Consider the following 17,927-nt stretch of genomic DNA (forward strand, 5'->3'; position numbering starts at 1 on the left):
AAGCCAACAGGTCCTATTAGTTGGAATGGAGCCAAGCCTGCAACCCGAGTCCCATACACAATGTCGTAGTGGTCTTACCCAATTGCCCCATCGAATGACGAAGCATGCTTTCTGAAGCATCGTCCCTATATCGATTGCGTGACAACAGATTTCATTGTCGAAGACGAACTGTCGAAGCCGGGGTTGCGCCAGAGGCGTGGTTTGGTGTGACCTCCAGTGAAAAGAGATATCAAGTTCTGTGACTCCTCATCACCTCATATCCATATCCTCATTCTCCTGTCCATTACCACTGCTATCCCCGCCTCGGGCACCTGCATCCTTCCCTCCCAACGTCGCCGCCCCGGGCTGTGCTTGTTGCTGCTGCTCACCGGCCGCAGCCGAAGCCGAAGGGAAACTCAAATACTTCCAATCCTCGATCTCCTCGATGATACACTTGAGCCGATCCCGGATACTCTCCACCGCATACGTCCCCAAGATCAGCCTCAAGGGCGGGTACGAGCAATGCCCAAGCTGCCAGACCAGATGTGCCGCCTTGACCGCACTCGCCGGCTGCTTATCGCCCAGCCACATGAGCATCCTCTTGGCATGCGCCGCCGGCGAGGTAGAGATATTATACGGCTCGCTGGGTGGCTTGACGAGGAAATGCCCATACAACGGCAGTGGGGACGCCAGATTATGCTCATTGGTACCCATCCCACCGCTGCCACCAAACAAACCCCGATGCATATGATCCGAAACCAAGTCCCCGGTGTCATCCCGGCGCATATGGCCCGGCTCGACCAGCGTGGTCTTGATATTGAAATGATCCACCTCGTACAGCATGCTCTCCATCAGCCCCTCGACGGCGTACTTGGAGGCGCAGTAGGGCCCCAGGCCGGGAACGCCCAGCGCGCCCGAGGTCGAGCTGAAGATGAGGTAGCGGCCGGCCCGCCGCTCGCGGAAGTGCGGCAGCGAGAGCTGGATGATGTTCAGGGTGCCGGTGAAGTTGGTCTCGAACTGGTCCCGGATGTCGTACTCGTCCTGGTCCTCGCAGGCGCCGATCACCCCGTAGCCGGCGCAGTTGGCGATGATGTCGATGCGGCCGAAGCGCGCGATCGTCCGCTGGATGACCTGCTTCACCGTCTCGCGGGCGCGCACGTCGCACAGCAGGCCCAGGCAGTTCTTGTGCTCGGCCTCGAGGTCGCGCATCGCCTCCGGGCTGTTCTCGAAGGTCCGGCCCACGGCGGCGACCAGATCATCGCGGCTCAGGGCCGTCTTCACGAGGGAGCGGCCCATGTGGCCCGTCGCGCCGAAGATGAGCCATACGAGCGGTCGCGGCGGGTTCTGGGGACCGGGCGGGTCGGTGGTCGAGGGGAGTTGGAGCTTCGGCTCGCGGGGGGCTGGGGTGGTGGCGGCGGAGGGGGAGATTGGGTTGGTAGAGGACTTCGGAGGGGAGGCGTAGAGATCCATCGAGGAGGCAGGAGGAGGTCGTCGCACTCCGCGTGTTGCCAGGGACGAGCGCCGTCATTCTGTCGCATTTTCCCCGGACGCATTCCCCGCAGCTGTCCGACCGGGCACGTGACACCTCTCGCTTATCGGTCACTGATAAAGGAAGTCCCTTGTGGTCTGGTTCAGCTGACTACGAGTACTGCTTAAAGTTATATGCTACAACATAGCAGGATATTTGACAAACTTTGAGGAGCATTGTTTACATCCCACTACACTATTAACGATGCAACAGAGTGATACGAAACTAGGTGTTATACTATTCTATGGAAAGCGGGATGACAAATAGGACAAATAGAAACATTAGTCTCATCAAAGGCAGTCAGGTGTGGAGGCCAGACTGCATTCGAGTATTTTATTGAATAAGGTCCTAATCCACTAAGGAGGAATAGTGCTTCGCAGGACCTATGAGTCAAGATCACTACCATAATTACCTTTCCGGCACGCCCTTATTCAGCCTGCTGTAGCCCTCCTTGATGCCTAATATCAAGCACATTTGTAGAATATAGACTCCAGTAAGTTTTACGTAGATTCTGTGACTGAGAGTCAAGTTGACACTACGTCACGGCCCGCGGCCCGCACGGCCTTTGGGCCGCCACGGGCCACGGCCGCCAGCGCATGCATGACTAACTAGCTTGGCCAGTATCTCGTGTATAAAAACGAGTGCTTCTCTGTCTTCTCGGGCATTTTTCTTTCTACACTGACATCGTCTTCTGGAAAGGCTGTGGTCTCTCGTTCGGGTACCGAGGTTAGTACCTGTGTATAAGGAAGTGGATACTGAGACTAGCACGACTCTACGAGGTTCGGAACGGGCATCAATACTGTACATACACCAACAGTATATCGCGCAATATGACTTTAGATTCTCGCCCAACTTCGATTCCATGTCGGGAGACGGGGCAGCGGCAGAGGGCTCGCAACCGAAAGCGATCGCGAGCCCTGAGTAAGGAATCTTGGGAGAAGGGGAGATGGAAGATGAACGCGAAGGTGAACGCGAAGGTGAACGCAAAGGTGAACGCAAAGGTGAACGCAAAGGTGAACGCAAAGATGAATGCAAAGGTGAACGCGGTGGGCAAGCGAGAGGGGGAGAAAGAAGCAGAGAAAAAGGCGGAGAAAGAGGAGATGAGAGAGGAGATGAGTACCGAAACAGTCAATGTGGAAGAAGACGAGGGTCGGCCTAGATGGGCTGATAGTCAGGACAGTTTTGTGCACGATGATTCTTGGTGCGGCTACAGTGAAAACCAAGCGGATCCCTCCAGGTATTCCCCGGGAGTTGATAACGGACTGTATGAGGGTTGATATGGGATTTGAAGGTATCGAGTCAATGGGCTTGATACTCCGTTGTCAGTGATGCTCACTTTGCACTGAGTGGTGAGCGAGGGGTTCTTTGAACGCGTTCAATTGTTGTTCGACGCGTCTGGGGAAGTGTCTCTCATTGGTTGGTCGCGAAGCGCACTTTGTCTGCTGCGGTGTCACAGATCATGGATTCAACATCATGGGTGCTTGCTGACCTTGCTGCTGCTGGTTTACGTTGATTTGGAGTTGTAACGTTTCAGTTTTGATATTTTGTTTCTTTGTGCTTTGACTTCTACGGGATTCTCTCGTTTTTTTTGTTTTCATGCTTCTGATTTATATACAAATGAGCAGAATGTCAAGACTAGCTTCGTGTTTGGCCACGAGCTGCATATCCCAGGCTATTACTCCGAGAGGCACTTATATCATATACAGTGTAGAGGACTTCAGCGCTAACGAGTGGTTCAGCCAGTACAAGCTGAAGACAGAGCGCCCAACTCTTACCGAGGACAGTACATAAGAGCATCAATCACTATCGCCGCGATCTCGGCTAGACCCGCTCGGAGACGGCCGACGTGGGGACCACCACCGCGCGGCCGCACGAGTATATCAGCATCTGATCTGGATCGGAACCCCGTCTTCTATTTATCTGTATGAGAACTCAATCCCCTCTACACCCACCTTATCCCAACCGTTTCCATCCACACACACCCACCATGTCCAGCTCCCTCCCCCCACTCGCAACCCTGACGTCAGAGCCCCAAGACCGTCAATTCCAAGTGCTGGACACCCTCTTCGAGCCGTCGCCCGAACTGCACACCCTCATGGCGCCCGTCCTCGCCCACCAGACCTTCGACAGCTACGCGAGGCTGATCGACGCCGTCGGCGGCCGCATGTCGGCCCTGTCCGCGGCCGACTCCTCCAAGGACCGCGAGATCCTGTACGGGATCCTGGGCTCGCATCCCCGGCTGGGACGGCCCAAGGCCGGCCCGACGGAGCATCTGAGCGAGCTCAGCAGGAAGGAGCAAGCGCAGCTGAACACGGGGGCGGAGGAGCAGGCGGAGCGACTGCGGGTCTTGAATGCCGAGTACGAGGAGAAGTTCCCGGGGTTGCGGTTTGTGTACGTTTATTTTTTTTTTCTGATGGGGTTAGGTTTCTTGGGGCTGAGGGGGGCTAACTGATCGATTTAGGACCTTTGTCAATGGGAGGGATAGGGATGTGATTATGGAGGAGATGCGGAAGAGGATTGATAGGGGGGATGCGGAGGTGGAGGTTGAGGAGACTATTCAGGTATGTTGGCGGGGATAATCTTGTGGTGGAGGGATGCTAATTGCATGCTTTAGGCTATGTGTGATATTGCGAAAGATCGCGCGCGGAAGTTGGAGTAGGGTTGACTTGTATGTTGAATATTGTTGAAAGTTTTTGAAATGCAACTCAGTATCAGGTCACCGATCATTTCTCAATTCGAGAAACGCCTATTACTTTTGCACTAGGATAATGCGACGACGTGACCAAGAATGTATTGGGTCGTTCAACGACTAACAACAGCAATGGGGATGAAAAGTTCTCTTTATATCTATATACACGCTGGTTCCCATGTCCCACCAAAAATGTGGACAATCTAGTCCGTCATTCTTAACTGTGGCATCTTATTTTCCGAACGCCTCCTTCTGCTCCGGCACCAAGGTGATCATCTCACCCTTCTCAACCGCCGACCGCAGGTTGTTCAACACCAAAAGCTCCATCTCCCGCTGCGTCTCGTACGTCATGGTACCAATGTGCGGCAGCAGCATCACCTTAGGGTTGCTGACCAAGCCCGGCTCAACCTCAGGCTCGTTCTCGTAGACATCCAGACCGGCAGACAGAACCTGTGATCATCAACATGCAATCCAACCTTCATTCTCGAGGGAGTATCTTACCTTGCCGGATTCGAGCGCAGCAACCAAGGCCTTCTCGTCAATCAACGCTCCACGGGCCGTGTTCACGATCACAATCCCGTCCTTCATCTTCTGGAACTCCTTCTCACCGATAATGTGACGGGTCGACGCATTGAGCGCCAGGTTCAGACTCAAAACATCGGAGGTGGCCAGCAACTCATCGAAGGAGACATACGTCGCGTCTCCCTCGAGCTCCGGAGACAGCCGTGACCGGTTGTGGTATTGGATCTTCATGCCAAAGGCTCTTGCACGGTGGGCCATTTCCTATCCGCCCAGGTCAGCAATCTTCACTCGTCTCGTCTTCCCGGTAATAACAGCAACTCACGCGACCGATGCCTCCCATGCCCAGAATCCCCAGAACCTTACCCTGGGGATCACGGCCAAGTCCTGTTTGTCCTAGGAATTTACCTACTCGAATTAATATCTGCATCAACCTTCACACCCCTCGAGTGCGGAATGACCTACCCTCGCGCAGCGAAGAAATCGGAATATAAGCCTGGCGCAGCGCGCCGATCATCAAGAAGATCCCCACATCCGCTGTGGCGTTGTTGACCGCGACGGGGGTGCTCGAGACGGCGATTCCTAAGCCCCGGTCTTCAGCAATTGATGCCTACCAGCAAGCATGGGAAAATACCTTTCTCTGTGCATCCCTTGACATCGATGTTATCGTAGCCTGCCCCGTTGTGGCAGATGTATTTGAGGGACTTGGGAAGGACGGAGAGCAACTCTGCGTTGAAGGGGCCGGTGAACTACCCAAGCATCAAACGTTGGTATGTTTCATGGAAAGATTGGGGGGGGGGAGGGGGGGAGATCGTACCTTTGTGGAGGTATTCGAGCGGTAGATCGCGACCACGTCGTCGTATTGGCCCTCCTTGCAATTGCGGATGAAGTCGTCGCGGGTGCCCTCGGGGAATTCCTAGATCGAACGCATTAAATCCGTGGTCGCCTTGGTGGTTGCATGCGCTCGTTCTCCTCACCTTGAGGGTAAGAATGGAGGACAAATCTTCCCATTCCTTGCGGGAATGGGTGATTGCACCGATCAACAATGCGGCGGGCATGATGTCAGAGTTGGAGGTGTGAAAGAGGGGTGTGCGCGGGGTAATTCAATCTTGGTGGGAGAAATTGCGAGATGCGATTGAGGATGAAGAGAAGAGAAGAAGGAAGGAAGGAGAGGAGGAGAAATGCAAGATTAGAAAGTTAACTTAACTACTGAACTCAAGAGCCGCATGTGATTATTCATTATCTGTCTCTCAATGACCCCATCGCAGCTTTGCCTATTTCCTTCCTATTCAATCAAGTTCCAGCGACTGGCTGTTTTGGTTGTGTCTTGCTCCAGCGATCGCGTGGGGGTTGTGTTGCGTATTACCTGCGGGTTACATTACTGGGACAGAACTGTATTATACTGGGGACAAAGGCAGTCCTTTGTCCGACAAGATACTTCAAATGGTTTTCCCAGTTGAAACTCTGAGTAAATATAGCTGTAGCTAGAGTTTAATGTGCCTGTCTAGCTCTCTTTCATCTGTTCCACCTGTTCATGCTAGACTGCTGTGTATTTTGCCAGTGTGTCAAGAAGATACTGATACTGTACTATACATCCTCTATGCGCGGATAATACGTCGGCTATTGAAGAGACGGGATCAAAACCCGACGCGGAGAAAAGTCCGGGCTGACCCCACGCCGGGTACCGCTTCAGTTCCCAATCCCCTCATCTCTCCACCTGAGTCAAATTAAAGCATGAGTGCTCCTCCCCTCCTCCCATTCCAGTCTAGAGACACTCTCACGTTCCTCACACAAGTCTCTGACTGAGCTCACCATGGCTACCCCTACAACCACCACAGCGCTCGTCCTCCACGGCGCCAAAGACCTTCGTCTAGTAAGTGCTACCAACTACATCCAACCCCGCATTTCCCATCACAACAACACCCACCACCCAGTTGAACCGCAGCTGACCACCACCGCAGGAATCCCGACCCCTGTCTCCGCCCCAAGGCAACGAAGTCCAGGTCGCCGTGCGCGCCACCGGCCTCTGCGGCTCCGACCTCCACTACTACACCCACGGGCGCAATGGCGACTTCGTCGTGCGGGCGCCCATGTGCCTGGGCCACGAGTCCTCGGGCGTGGTGACGGCGATCGGGCCCGAGGTGACCAGCCACCAGGTGGGCGACCGCGTCGCGATGGAGGTCGGCCTGCCGTGCCGCCAATGCGCGCTCTGCCGCCAGGGCCGCTACAACATCTGCCTCAACATGCAGTTCCGCAGCAGCGCCAAGGTCTTCCCGCACCTAGACGGCACGCTGATGGAGCTGACCAACCACCCGGCGGACATGTGCCACAAGCTGCCGGAGAGCGTCTCGTACGCCGGGGGCGCGCTGGTCGAGCCCCTGGCCGTGTGCCTGCACGCGATCCGGCGGTCGCGGCCCCCGACGCGGGACGAGGTCGCGCTCGCGCAGTCGGTCGGCGAGGAAACCCCGGCGCTGATCTTCGGCGCGGGGGCCATCGGCCTCCTGCTGGCCGCCGCGCTGGCCGTCTCCGAGAACTTCTCCTCCATCCTGGTCGCCGATATTGATGCCTCGCGCCTGGCCATCGCCGAGTCGCTGGGCCTGGGGCTGAAGACCGCCCTGATCCCCAAGGCCGATCCCGCCAGCTCGCCGCCGCCGCCCCCCAAGGACGCGCCGCACGCCGAGCAGACGACGTATGCCCTGCAGAACGCGCAGCGGGTGGCCGCGGCGCTGAAGGAGGCGGGCGGTGCGACGTCGGGCTTCGCCCGCGTGTATGACTGCACGGGCGTGCCGGCCTGCGTGCAGGCCGGCATCTATGCTGCGGCTTCCGGTGCGGTGCTGGTGCAGATCGGGATGGGGAACCCCATCCAGACCCTGCCGGTGGGCGCGGCCGCCCTGCGCGAGGTCGATATCATCGGGGTCTTCCGGTATGACGGCTATGCGTACCCCGCTGCTATCGCGCTGATGGCTAGCGGGAAGTTTGACACCGTGGAGCAGCAGGTTGTGACGCACCGGGTCAAGCTTGCGGATGGGGATCGAGCCTTCTCGCTGGCGGGTAAGGGTGTCGATGAAGAGGGTAAGCCTGTCGTTAAGGTCGTTATCGAGAGCTGAGCGGGCATGTTTCTTTCCTGTTTGATTTGTTGTATGTTCTCTTATGATTATACCCGGGAGATGGTGGGGCATGAAAAATTTATGATGCGGCGAGCGATTATGGTGTTACGATGCATGGTGGTGTAGATGTTTGCATGGAGATAGAGATTATCATAGCTGTCAATCAGTTTGAGCCTACCCAGGTGAAGATAGAATGAACCAGAGTGATTTGATATTTTCGATCGACTCAAGATGTCGTGGATTTGTATTACTGCCCAGATGCTTAGATCGCTAAGGCTGAATACCATCAAAGCACAACGAAGTGGAGAAGAAAAGGCAAGTGACACAGCCGTGACCGTGTTGAGGCCTTGTTTTGCTGCCTGAGGCGGGGATGACAGGCAGCAGATCGTCAAGTCCTTGACTATACGCGGCTGGGTTTCCATAGGGAGATCTGGGTTCAAATCCTATTCCCGGCAGTCTTTTCCCTCCCTTTTTGAGGGATTTATGTCATTGATGTGCCATGGAAAGGTGGGATGCAAAATGCGTTGGCGTGACGAATGGACTGCCTCAAATCACAAGCCGACATAGGCTGTGCACAGTCGTGTGACGTTGCGAGGCTAGTAATCGCCATCGAGGATCTCCCCAGAACGACACACTTCGAGTAAGTTGTCTCGTGCTCTCTTCACCACTTGCCAGTGGTAACAGTAGTACCAGATTTCCGTCTTCCACCATCTGAGTTGCCAAGCCCTTACGTTCTACCTGTCGCAGCAGTTGAGTGGTCATCATATGCCCTGGTCACCAGTCCGCAGCGCTGGTCACCCAAGAGCACTCGCGAAGGCCCCTGAGAATGCTCTCGCATCTAGCCCTGGGCATATCCCCTCTACTACACTCGTACCGCCCTCGTCGATACAGCACTGCCAGAGATCTGCGTCGACCGACCGAGGATCCCGCTATCAGTTCAACCTCAATGTAAGCCCGATCAGTGTAGCATACGCCCCGATACTCAAGGCCGTGAGGATAAGTACCGCATTCCCGCTGGTTCGAAACTTGTGCCGGTTGATCCCATCCTCCCCGAGCTCCGAAAAGAACTGCTTGTTGCCCTGCTGGCGGCGGTAGAGGCCGATCATGAGCACGCCGGTGCCGTAGATGGCGAACAACGCGCCCGTGCTGTAAAACTCGCTGGTGAAGATCTTCAGGACGACGAGGGCGAAGGAGAACTGCGAGAGGGCGGTGCGGACGTAGGCGCCTTCGAAGGTGCGCTGGGCGGCGCGGACTTCCACGATCTCGTCGGAGGTGAGTGCTACCGTGCGGGCACGGTGCATTCGCAGGCGGTAGCGATCTGCGGCGCGACGCTGTGAGTAGTCCTTGGAATCAGCATGCGACCAGCAACTTGTCATCGAGGACGAGGATTGAGAGGCCCGGGTTAGTTCTTTGACGCACCTCAAACATTGCGACGCGTCATACAGGTGGTGTCTGATGTGGTTCGTCGATGGAGCAGGGTGAGGCACGGATAAGAGTGATTTGTGCCAGCAACAGCTTCCCGACGTCAGAGTCGTCTCTTGTTGTTGGCAGACCGACTTTTTCAGGGGGATTTTGAACGCATTCTCTTTTCAACTGGAAAGAGTGTCAGCTGGTTGACCGCCGAGTTTCTTTTTCTCTTGTTGCCGCTCACGTGGACCTGCTGCAGCTGGAAGTGGCTTAGTTGGGAAGACGCGATATTGCATCAGACCATCTTCAACGACACGCTGCGAAATTAAGCAGTGTTGACAGTGTTGAAGATGTTTGGCGAGTCTCGGGATGCCACACAGTTTTTGCAGAACATAGCTCAAGCTGATATAGAGATATTTGACTAGTTACATCGGTAAGTAGCCCTGTTGGAGTTGTGTAAGTCAGAAGAAGGACTGCACTGCAGTAACAAAGTGAACCTTGAACGGAGCGGGAAGCGATGATGTCAGCCTACTGGGTTTCTCCACCAATAACGATTCTCCCGTCTCTAATCCTCAACGCCAGAACCCGTCGGCTATCGAGATTACCCAACTCGGTCGGAGAGCCACCGCCTCCCCCATCTTTTGAAACCTTAGAACGCTTATCAGCCCGCTGCTATCGGTCTTCAATGAGCCGATCAACCCGTACTTCTTCCTGCTCGGTTACTAAAATGGGGGTCTGGACATTGCATTCATCCATTCATCCATTGCTTGGCCTGCAACTGCATGTCGGTCCGACTCTCACTCCTTGGCTACGCTGCCTTTTCTCCTCACTTCTCCTCCTTTTCTGCTTCTCCCTCTCTTTCCTTCTCCGCATTCTGCTCATTTCATTGTCTCTTATTCTCAATCCGATAGCTGAGCTCTGCGATCCGTCACGATGAGCAAGGTATTCGATGCGGCGGAAGGTATGTTGGATAGCGACTAGCAACTCACCACGATACACTCAATCGTGCTTCACATGAGCAACAGTTCAATGAGGGCTAACGTCCCTTTAGTCGCAAAACACAACACCGCAGAGAGCTGCTGGGTGATCCTCTACGGAAAGGTTTACGATGTATGAGCAGCCCCAATTGTCCTAGTCAAGGCTCATGATTCAAAAAATTGACTTTATTTGCGAAAGGTCACCAACTTTCTATCTGATCACCCTGGCGGTGCCAAGATCATCCTCAAGCTCGCAGGCAAAGACGCCACCGAAGAATACGACCCAATCCATCCTCCAGGGCTTCTGGAGGAGAACCTCAAGCCCGAAAACTTCCTGGGGACTATCAACGCAGACACCCTACCCAAAGTACAAGCAGAGCCGGCACCAGCAGCCGCAGAGACAGAAGGGCCGCCACCAATGGAGTCCCTTCTGAACATGGACGATTTCGAACAAGTCGCCACCAAAAACATCAGCAAAAAGGCCTGGGCCTATTACTATTCCGCCTCAGATGACAAAGTCACCAAACACTTTAACACAGAAGTCTACCGGTCAATCCTTCTGCGCCCCCGCGTATTTGTGGACTGCACGAAGTGTGACCTGGATACGAAGCTACTGGGCCACAACCTGGGGATGCCGATCTATGTCTCCCCCGCCGCCATGGCGCGCTTGGGCCATCCCGCTGGCGAGGCAGGTATTGCGGAAGCGTGCCGCAGCTTTGGTGCGATGCAGATCGTCTCCAACAATGCATCGATGACCCCAGAGCAGATTGTGCAAGACGCCGCTCCGGACCAGGTGTTCGGATGGCAGCTATATGTGCAGGTGGATCGCAAAAAGAGCGAGGCGATGCTGGCGCGCATCAAGAAGCTCAAGGCCTTCAAATTCATCGTTCTCACCCTGGATGCTCCGGTGCCCGGGAAGCGTGAAGACGACGAACGCGGGAATGCTGTCGGGGCGTCGGCACCGGTTGCCAGCGCCGCGATGGCCGCCGACAAGAAGTCCTCGGGTGACTCGGCCCAATTAGGCGGCGTGGGCCGACAGCTCTTCGCTGGTACCGATCCTTCGTTGACGTGGAAGGAGACTCTGCCGTGGTTGGCCACGCAGACCGATTTGCCCATCATTCTCAAGGGTCTACAGACGCACGAGGACGCTTACATTGCCTCCCTTCACACCCCACAAGTGAAGGGTATCATTCTGTCGAACCACGGCGGTCGCGCGCTGGATACTGCACCTCCGGCGGTGCACACATTATTGGAGATCCGCAAATACTGCCCTGAAGTGTTTGATAGGCTGGAAGTCTGGGTTGACGGCGGTATCCGCCGTGGCACAGATGTTGTCAAGGCTCTGTGTTTGGGTGCAAGAGGAGTTGGAGTTGGCCGGCCGGCACTCTGGGGTCTGGGTGCCGGTGGTGTTGAGGGTGTGAAGCGTACTTTGCAAAGTAAGACTCTCATTGATGCTTGGCTACATTGGTACTAATCATCGATTCTAGTTCTATCCGACGAGACCAAGACTTGCATGCGCTTGCTCGGTGTCGAAAGGGTCGAGGACCTGGGCCCTCAGCATGTAAGTCCTTCTGCTTTCCCTTTCGCCGCAACTTTCTAACTCATAATTCAAAAACAGATCAACACCCGCATTGTTGAGCAACAAATCTATGATGGTCCCTCAGGGCTCGACAGTGTACGAAATGTGTTCCGTGCCAAGTTGTAGACATATCATATAATCCAGCATAAACTTTCAACTTCGAATTTGTATAAGCAACTTCGTAATTGCCCACCATGACCCATTTGAGCCATTGATCAGTGTGCAGAGCCGTCCAGAGTCTAGAAATCAGATAGGCTAATGATAATCGCCGATCTGTGTGCTTTTGTTCTGTCTATCCTGAAACATTCCAGTTACAAAGCATATTGTGATATCCCCTGTTATGTTGTTCCAGTTTGGCCTATGTGATCAATTGTACTAAACACTGGCATTGTTATATGCACAATGACATACACAGAGGCTTTGTCTATGCGCAAATTTTGTGGTTGTGCTGGCTGGATTAGCAGAGCCGGCGTGACTCCGCTTCCTTTGTCCACGCGAGGGCAAAGAGACCTTCCTTCCTTTTGCACCAACCTCCGACTCCTCCCCATCGGACAACAACTCTCCGTCTTCCAAGTGGGATCTCACGTTCTTGCATTGTTTTAGAGGTCAAATTATCATCAACTCGGCAATCTCTCAACCTCCCGGTTAACTGCCCCTGCAGACACCGCCTGTCTTGCTGCAGAGTCCGAGTCTTACTTCATTATCTGTAGTACTGAGGATGCTGTTCCCCAACACCTCTCGACTCTGAAAGTTATATCATCGTCTAAACTCTCAAGCAACTCAGCAACAGACTACGCTCCACTCCTTTCAAAAGTCTACAGGTGCAAGGAACAATAACAATGTCTTCGAAGAGCCAACTCTGGCCGGTGTCGTTGCAGACGCTCGTTTGCCATTGTCGTACAAGTAGGCTTTGTTTTTCTTTGTTTGAACTCACAATGTGAGTCACCGTTCAGCCCAAGATTCTTTGTCTCTTTTCCTTCCGCCTTCCACAAGGCCATTATCCTGATCACCTTTTCATAGCGGGAAGTCTCAACTCATTTAAGGTGATCAGTCCCCAGATAGCAGACATATTCCTCATAATTTCTGCATTGACAGAGAAACCCCGGCAGTTACTACCACCCTGACAAAGACGATATCAAGCACTACTGCCAAACTCCCATAAACGACAACACCCATGTCGGAAGCGAAGAAAAGATCCTCGAGCCAAGCAGGGCTCAGCGATGAGGACTACGAGGACAGCGACTTCACTGTCCACAATGACAGCGACAGTCACTCAGACCCGGACAGCGAGGACCAAAATGATGAAGTGGAGACTCGGCTGGTCACCGCCCTGCGCGTGGTCAGCGGCAACCGCCAGAAGACGGCCTCCTTGACGCCGCCGTCGGAAGTCGATGATGCAGGCATCACCGACGGACGACCGGGCCGGGAGGCGGACCGTGACTCCGCGGGTGAGGCGGATGATGAGAGAGAGTCCTCGCCATCATCAGAAAATGGCGACGAGAGCGACGATGACAAGGAGAGTCGGCGCCCGGTGGAGCCGGATGACGAGTACGAGGAGCACCAAGATGGTGAAGATGAAGGCGAGCATCCCATGAACAGAAACGCAGCCTATGCGGTGGAAGGTAGCGGAAAAGATTACGTCCCAAAAAGAAAGATCAAAAGACGCAAGAAGTATGAAGCAGAGGCCGATCATTCTGAGGCGATCCGCCAGAAGTACATCGAGATGCGGAAAACCCGCACCCCGATCGCTTGTGACCGTTGCAAGGTGGGTTCACTCCGTTGGTGTTATTTATTTCACTCTACTATAAGATAGAGTGATTGAGTAGGCTTGGCTGACCGTTGTTTTTTCTTTTCGTGGGAGCAGAACTTGAGGAAAGAGTGCACAATCGATGAGGAAGGCTGCATCCAATGTCAGACCATCAAGATGCCGTGTATGCACACTGACCCAATCACCTTGATAACGGAACGACGGGGGGCATCCAAGAAAAAGGATAGAACGATCCACGACCTGAAGGCTTGTATCCTGAAGCTGCAAAGACAGGTCGCGGTTCAGCTGCACCCATATGGCCCCGTAAGTGTCTTATTCCTCACTCGATCAAGGAACCAAAGTCTAACATCAACATGTTTCCGCCGCTAAAGCCCGTGGGTCAATATCACTTTCCACAGCATAGGCCGAACGCTTCTCCCAACCCGCGTTCTCTCAGTCCACAGGGCAATTCGGCACGATGGGGTCATGCCAGTAGCGGCAGCAGCGCAGAGAAGGGCTTGGCGTATGCCAACAGCAACGGTTTTGCTTCCTCGAACAATCACAATAACATAGCCCCGTCGAGGAAACCGGGAAAGCGAAACGGGGATCACCCCCCAGTCACCAAGCCTCGTCCACATGACAGTGGTAGCTCGGGCAGCTCTGGGGGTAAATCCGGGTACCTGGCCGAGCTGGACAAGAACATGGGTCCCGGTGGACGGGCCAAAATCAACAGCAACATGGAGAAATTTCTCGAGCACGACCCGGATTATCAGAAGAAGGCTTACTTCCATTCGAGTTCTCCTCGACCGCGCCAGATGTCTGGTCCCGGCTACGGTTCTCTCTACCAGGATTACCACGAGTTCACCAACAACGCACACTATCCTCCGCCACCCCCCCGGCCGATGAGCACCAGTGCACACCGCATGTATGACCCTCCCTATATGGGTGACCCACGATATGGCCACCCTCAGCCAGGCTATGTCAATCATGCCCCCCGATATCCTACGCCGCCGCCGCCGCACTTCCGCCCGTACCCTGAACGCGCCAACCCAGAGTATGAGCACATGGACCCTCGTCATCACTACGATGGTGGCCTGCGTTCGACTCCGGAGGCGGACAAGGATCCCTATTACGGCTTACCCGACGCCGGGCCGAGCGATTTCGGTGACGATGAATTGATACAGGCGTATAGGACTTTCTATCCGGAGGGTGAGTCGACTTCTGCGGGAGCGGCCGAGCAAGCCCGGGCAAGCCGAACTCGGCCCAAATTTATACCTCGGGGGATGCCGCCGGGGAATCCGCCTCCCAGGCCAAGAAAGAAGTAAACAGAAGTTGGTTAATGCTTATGATGTTATCTAGATGTTTAGCTCTCGGATCTGGTACGCTGCGCTAGGGTTTCATCGTGTTTTTGGATTTATATACACTGAGCAGATACAATATCTTATTGATGCGTTAATGATTACTGCGTTTAATGTACCTGTACTTTTCCACCTCCAAGCTGCTAGACTACAGTTGCATCGGGGACGAATCCCAGGCACCAGAAACTGCTGTAAAGTCGGGAATATATGGTGTTGTATATTTAACATACGAAGGTATATGCAATCCAGCGAATTCACCCATCAGTGGCCTCACAATCACCAGAATCACGCCGAGCCAAAGACAGACTTGCTCAGCTCATCCATGACCTTCAACCACGTGTTCACCCAAGTAGTGAACTTGTCCCCCTTCTCCTCACCCGTCGTTCCCTGCTGCCAAGGCAACTTGACCAGCTCCAAAGCCGCGACAGCCCTATCCTTAGTCTGCCCCAGAAACCGGCCCGACTTGTCCGGGTTCGCCTCGTACAAAGCCCCGGCAACCTCATCCACGAGCTCCGGAATCAAGCGGAGATTCTCCGTCAACGCCTCCAACTTGCCCACCTCCGCCACCGCATCCGCCGTCTTCTTGAGCCGGTGCGTCACGATCGCCGGATACACCTGCGCGATGGGTTTCAACACGCGCAGCGTCGACTTCTTCTGCGCATGCAATGCCTTCGACTCTTCCTCGTCCTCATCCTCCCCCTTTTGATCTTCAGCATCATCAGCATCATCATCACCGTCATCATCACTCAACAACTCGTCGAAAAACTCATCCCCCTCCTCGTCGGGATCCCACTCCTCGATCTCCCCGACAGCATCCCGCACCAGATCCCGCCACTGCTCCACCCGCCGCACCACGAAGCCCACCACCCCCTTGGCCGCCAGGTCCACCAGCGCGTCGCACGACTCCCACGCCCGCGCCGCCGCCAGCGTCACGGCGTCTTTGGCGGGTTGCGCCAGCTCTTCCCCCTTCTTTTTTGAGGTATCGCTCCTGCTCGCGATCCTCTGTACCTCATTGAGTAGCACGGATAGCTCCGTCAGCGCGAGTCGGGTGAGCGCGTGCGCCTCGGTCTGGAAGGCTTGCGTGTGGTCCGTGGCGGTGATGAGGAGGGCGGCGGTCACGAGCGAAGGGAGGACGGATTCGTTGAGCGCGGTTAGGATTGGGATGGCGGCCGTCGGGGTGAAGGGGGCCGTGATGGAGACGAGCGAGAGTTTGGTGATTTGCGATTTGAGGGACAGGGCGGAGGCGGAGAGGAGGGGGAGGGCGTCTTTGGTGGTTATTGTTTCGGTTGTTGTGGTGGTTGGGGAGGTGGAGGATGCTTTGGAGGTCGTGAGGGCGGTTTGGAATTGGTCGAGGAGGGTTAGGGTGGTTGTTAGGGTGAGGTGGAGCTTTTGCGCCATTGTTGTTGGTGTTGTGCTGTTGCTGTGCTTGATACTGTGGGTTTTGGGCGGTTGGTTGGTGGGTAGGGAGGGCGGTGGATGGGGCGTTTTAGTAGGAAATGGAGTTTGGTGTAGAATTCTCCGCGTCCTCGGCTCGGTGGGATATTGTAGAGAGTGAGAGGGGACCACGAGGAAGTTGTAGCGATGGTTCAGGTTCCAAAGCTGTCTGGGCTAGTCGTATATGAGGCTGAAGGCGTGGAGGGGAAAGTTTTGCGGTGGTGGGGTGAAAGTCCGCGGAGGATCACGTGAGGGGCTTTCCCGCCCATTGACACCTGAGGCAGGATACTCGGAAGTATTGTCGGCTGGAAGCGAGCGAGCGGCCCCGGTGGTTGTTAATACTACAGGTATATTATGTATAAATTTGCCGTTTCTGCTGGACCTGCGTCTCCTGGCACTGGAATTTGACTGCATGAAACGTGTAGCAGAACAACCTAGCAGTCGCAATTATTCAAATCTTTCGTTGTTTGCTGCATCGAATCAATTGAGCCAATTCTCAACTTCTACTACGGAGATATCCACCCTGTGGCAGCGCGTGGACCAAGCTCAGCCTGCCTGAAAAGCAAGATACCACCTCCGCACCACCGTGCCAATCTCATACTCGAATCCTGGTATTCAATACGTTATCTCCCAACTGTGTCTATTCAATAGTTTCATCTAGTCTCTCGATCTTTCCATTCTGCAACACCCAGCCCACGTCCCGGATGAGATAGGTCCTGGGCAACTCGCGCCCTGTGGTGCTCTCCCAAGTAGTAGCACCAGTTGTTCCCCGTATGATTCGACTGCGCCTCGAGGGCCTTTTCCACCTGAGAGGTCAGCCCCCCATACTGCAGGTATTCCCCACCGTGCTGCTGGTAGGCATATTTCTACGACGATTTCACAAATCTGATCAGTTTCAGGATGGACTCGCGCCCGTTGCCAGTCACCCGATAGGTATTGCCTCCTTTGGCCTCCACCTCGAGCGTCTCGGCGGCGTGTTGCTGGTCGTAGTTCCACGCCTGGTCCCGGGCCTTCTTCACGCCGGAGTCGTAGTAGCACTCTTGATCAAGGCAGACACTGTAAAGTATCTGAGGCGGTGCCCACAGCCCCATGTACTGGTAGGCAGCAGTACGAGAGGAAGGGTCCTTATATATCTCGAAGTGTTGGATATATCTAGCATATTTGCGACAGTGTGGCTGGTGGCGATCGCTAGGCTGTTGAGCATGATAGGATCACCGCCTCTTAAGGCCGAGGGAGGGAACAGAACCTAGGAACAAAAATAATGTGTTATTGAGCTCTCGGTTGGAGCATGATCCTCGTAGAGCTGGTACGCTTACTACTATATGGAATATCTTTCAACATCATTACATGATAGTGGAGTATTGAATCGATGAGTACACTCATAGACCGATCGACCTTGAAGCGCTTCAATAAACTGAAATCTCGGCAAACCGTTTTCAGTCTGAGGAAGAGGGTGTTGATAAGAGAAAAAGTTAACGCTGCGACAAGGAACGAGTTAGTGTGAATGAGCTTCAGTTCAGAAATGGTTAATGTGAGGGTGGATAAGGAATCGTAAGATGCAAGTACGTATGTCATCATGCCAGCAGGCAAATATGGCATAGTC

General features: G+C 54.5%; 11 protein-coding genes across 11 annotated transcripts; 6 read left to right on the forward strand and 5 right to left on the reverse strand.

Annotated features, from left to right (window-relative positions):
• Window positions 1-2: 2 nt before the first annotated feature.
• BO66DRAFT_56859 (SDR family oxidoreductase) lies at window positions 3-1,571 on the reverse strand. The gene has a single exon (XM_025653410.1). The coding sequence runs from the start codon at window positions 1,447-1,449 to the stop codon at window positions 250-252; it is 1,200 nt and encodes a 399-aa protein (XP_025505213.1). The 5' UTR covers window positions 1,450-1,571; the 3' UTR covers window positions 3-249.
• Window positions 1,572-2,337: 766 nt separating this feature from the next.
• BO66DRAFT_437414 (uncharacterized protein) lies at window positions 2,338-2,784 on the forward strand (the record flags this gene model as incomplete). Its single annotated transcript, XM_025650994.1, has 1 exon — window positions 2,338-2,784. One exon carries the CDS (start codon window positions 2,338-2,340, stop codon window positions 2,782-2,784), a length of 447 nt encoding a protein of 148 aa, XP_025505214.1.
• A 680-nt stretch (window positions 2,785-3,464) lies between these two features.
• BO66DRAFT_390953 (2-oxo-4-hydroxy-4-carboxy-5-ureidoimidazoline decarboxylase) lies at window positions 3,465-4,375 on the forward strand. Its single transcript, XM_025647138.1, has 3 exons — window positions 3,465-3,898; window positions 3,969-4,068; window positions 4,122-4,375. The coding sequence occupies exons 1-3, from the start codon at window positions 3,495-3,497 to the stop codon at window positions 4,164-4,166; spliced, it is 549 nt and encodes a 182-aa protein (XP_025505215.1). The 5' UTR covers window positions 3,465-3,494; the 3' UTR covers window positions 4,167-4,375.
• BO66DRAFT_347396 (D-mandelate dehydrogenase-like dehydrogenase) lies at window positions 4,337-5,843 on the reverse strand. Its single transcript, XM_025644616.1, has 7 exons — window positions 5,693-5,843; window positions 5,533-5,631; window positions 5,350-5,464; window positions 5,181-5,297; window positions 5,041-5,123; window positions 4,698-4,979; window positions 4,337-4,646 (listed from the first exon to the last, which is right to left on the reverse strand). Exons 1-7 carry the CDS (start codon window positions 5,771-5,773, stop codon window positions 4,428-4,430), a joined length of 996 nt encoding a protein of 331 aa, XP_025505216.1. The 5' UTR covers window positions 5,774-5,843; the 3' UTR covers window positions 4,337-4,427.
• A 323-nt stretch (window positions 5,844-6,166) lies between these two features.
• BO66DRAFT_56914 (uncharacterized protein) lies at window positions 6,167-6,625 on the forward strand. Its single transcript, XM_025653411.1, has one exon. It carries the CDS (start codon window positions 6,210-6,212, stop codon window positions 6,444-6,446), a length of 237 nt encoding a protein of 78 aa, XP_025505217.1. The 5' UTR covers window positions 6,167-6,209; the 3' UTR covers window positions 6,447-6,625.
• On the forward strand, window positions 6,495-7,822 carry BO66DRAFT_371885 (NAD(P)-dependent alcohol dehydrogenase; the record flags this gene model as incomplete). The annotated part of the gene is made up of 2 exons (XM_025645474.1): window positions 6,495-6,588; window positions 6,677-7,822. Exons 1-2 carry the CDS (start codon window positions 6,529-6,531, stop codon window positions 7,820-7,822), a joined length of 1,206 nt encoding a protein of 401 aa, XP_025505218.1. The 5' UTR covers window positions 6,495-6,528.
• A 932-nt stretch (window positions 7,823-8,754) lies between these two features.
• On the reverse strand, window positions 8,755-9,250 carry BO66DRAFT_400554 (uncharacterized protein; the record flags this gene model as incomplete). The annotated part of the gene is made up of 2 exons (XM_025648726.1): window positions 8,755-9,153; window positions 9,242-9,250. The coding sequence occupies 2 exons, from the start codon at window positions 9,248-9,250 to the stop codon at window positions 8,755-8,757; spliced, it is 408 nt and encodes a 135-aa protein (XP_025505219.1).
• Window positions 9,251-9,966: 716 nt separating this feature from the next.
• On the forward strand, window positions 9,967-11,930 carry BO66DRAFT_347405 (FMN-dependent alpha-hydroxy acid dehydrogenase). Its single transcript, XM_025644617.1, has 5 exons — window positions 9,967-10,190; window positions 10,281-10,339; window positions 10,406-11,642; window positions 11,694-11,767; window positions 11,825-11,930. Exons 1-5 carry the CDS (start codon window positions 10,163-10,165, stop codon window positions 11,909-11,911), a joined length of 1,485 nt encoding a protein of 494 aa, XP_025505220.1. The 5' UTR covers window positions 9,967-10,162; the 3' UTR covers window positions 11,912-11,930.
• Window positions 11,931-12,959: 1,029 nt separating this feature from the next.
• Window positions 12,960-14,857, forward strand: BO66DRAFT_437420 (uncharacterized protein; the record flags this gene model as incomplete). Its single annotated transcript, XM_025650995.1, has 3 exons — window positions 12,960-13,550; window positions 13,650-13,856; window positions 13,925-14,857. The coding sequence occupies 3 exons, from the start codon at window positions 12,960-12,962 to the stop codon at window positions 14,855-14,857; spliced, it is 1,731 nt and encodes a 576-aa protein (XP_025505221.1).
• A 293-nt stretch (window positions 14,858-15,150) lies between these two features.
• Window positions 15,151-16,492, reverse strand: BO66DRAFT_347409 (uncharacterized protein). Its single transcript, XM_025644618.1, has one exon. The coding sequence runs from the start codon at window positions 16,286-16,288 to the stop codon at window positions 15,176-15,178; it is 1,113 nt and encodes a 370-aa protein (XP_025505222.1). The 5' UTR covers window positions 16,289-16,492; the 3' UTR covers window positions 15,151-15,175.
• A 461-nt stretch (window positions 16,493-16,953) lies between these two features.
• Window positions 16,954-17,707, reverse strand: BO66DRAFT_390958 (uncharacterized protein). The gene is made up of 2 exons (XM_025647139.1): window positions 17,641-17,707; window positions 16,954-17,570 (listed from the first exon to the last, which is right to left on the reverse strand). Exon 2 carries the CDS (start codon window positions 17,413-17,415, stop codon window positions 17,191-17,193), a length of 225 nt encoding a protein of 74 aa, XP_025505223.1. The 5' UTR covers window positions 17,416-17,570; window positions 17,641-17,707; the 3' UTR covers window positions 16,954-17,190.
• Window positions 17,708-17,927: the final 220 nt, after the last annotated feature.

Source organism: Aspergillus aculeatinus (assembly GCF_003184765.1).
Source record: "Aspergillus aculeatinus CBS 121060 unplaced genomic scaffold BO66scaffold_17, whole genome shotgun sequence".
Taxonomy (NCBI): domain Eukaryota; kingdom Fungi; phylum Ascomycota; class Eurotiomycetes; order Eurotiales; family Aspergillaceae; genus Aspergillus; species Aspergillus aculeatinus.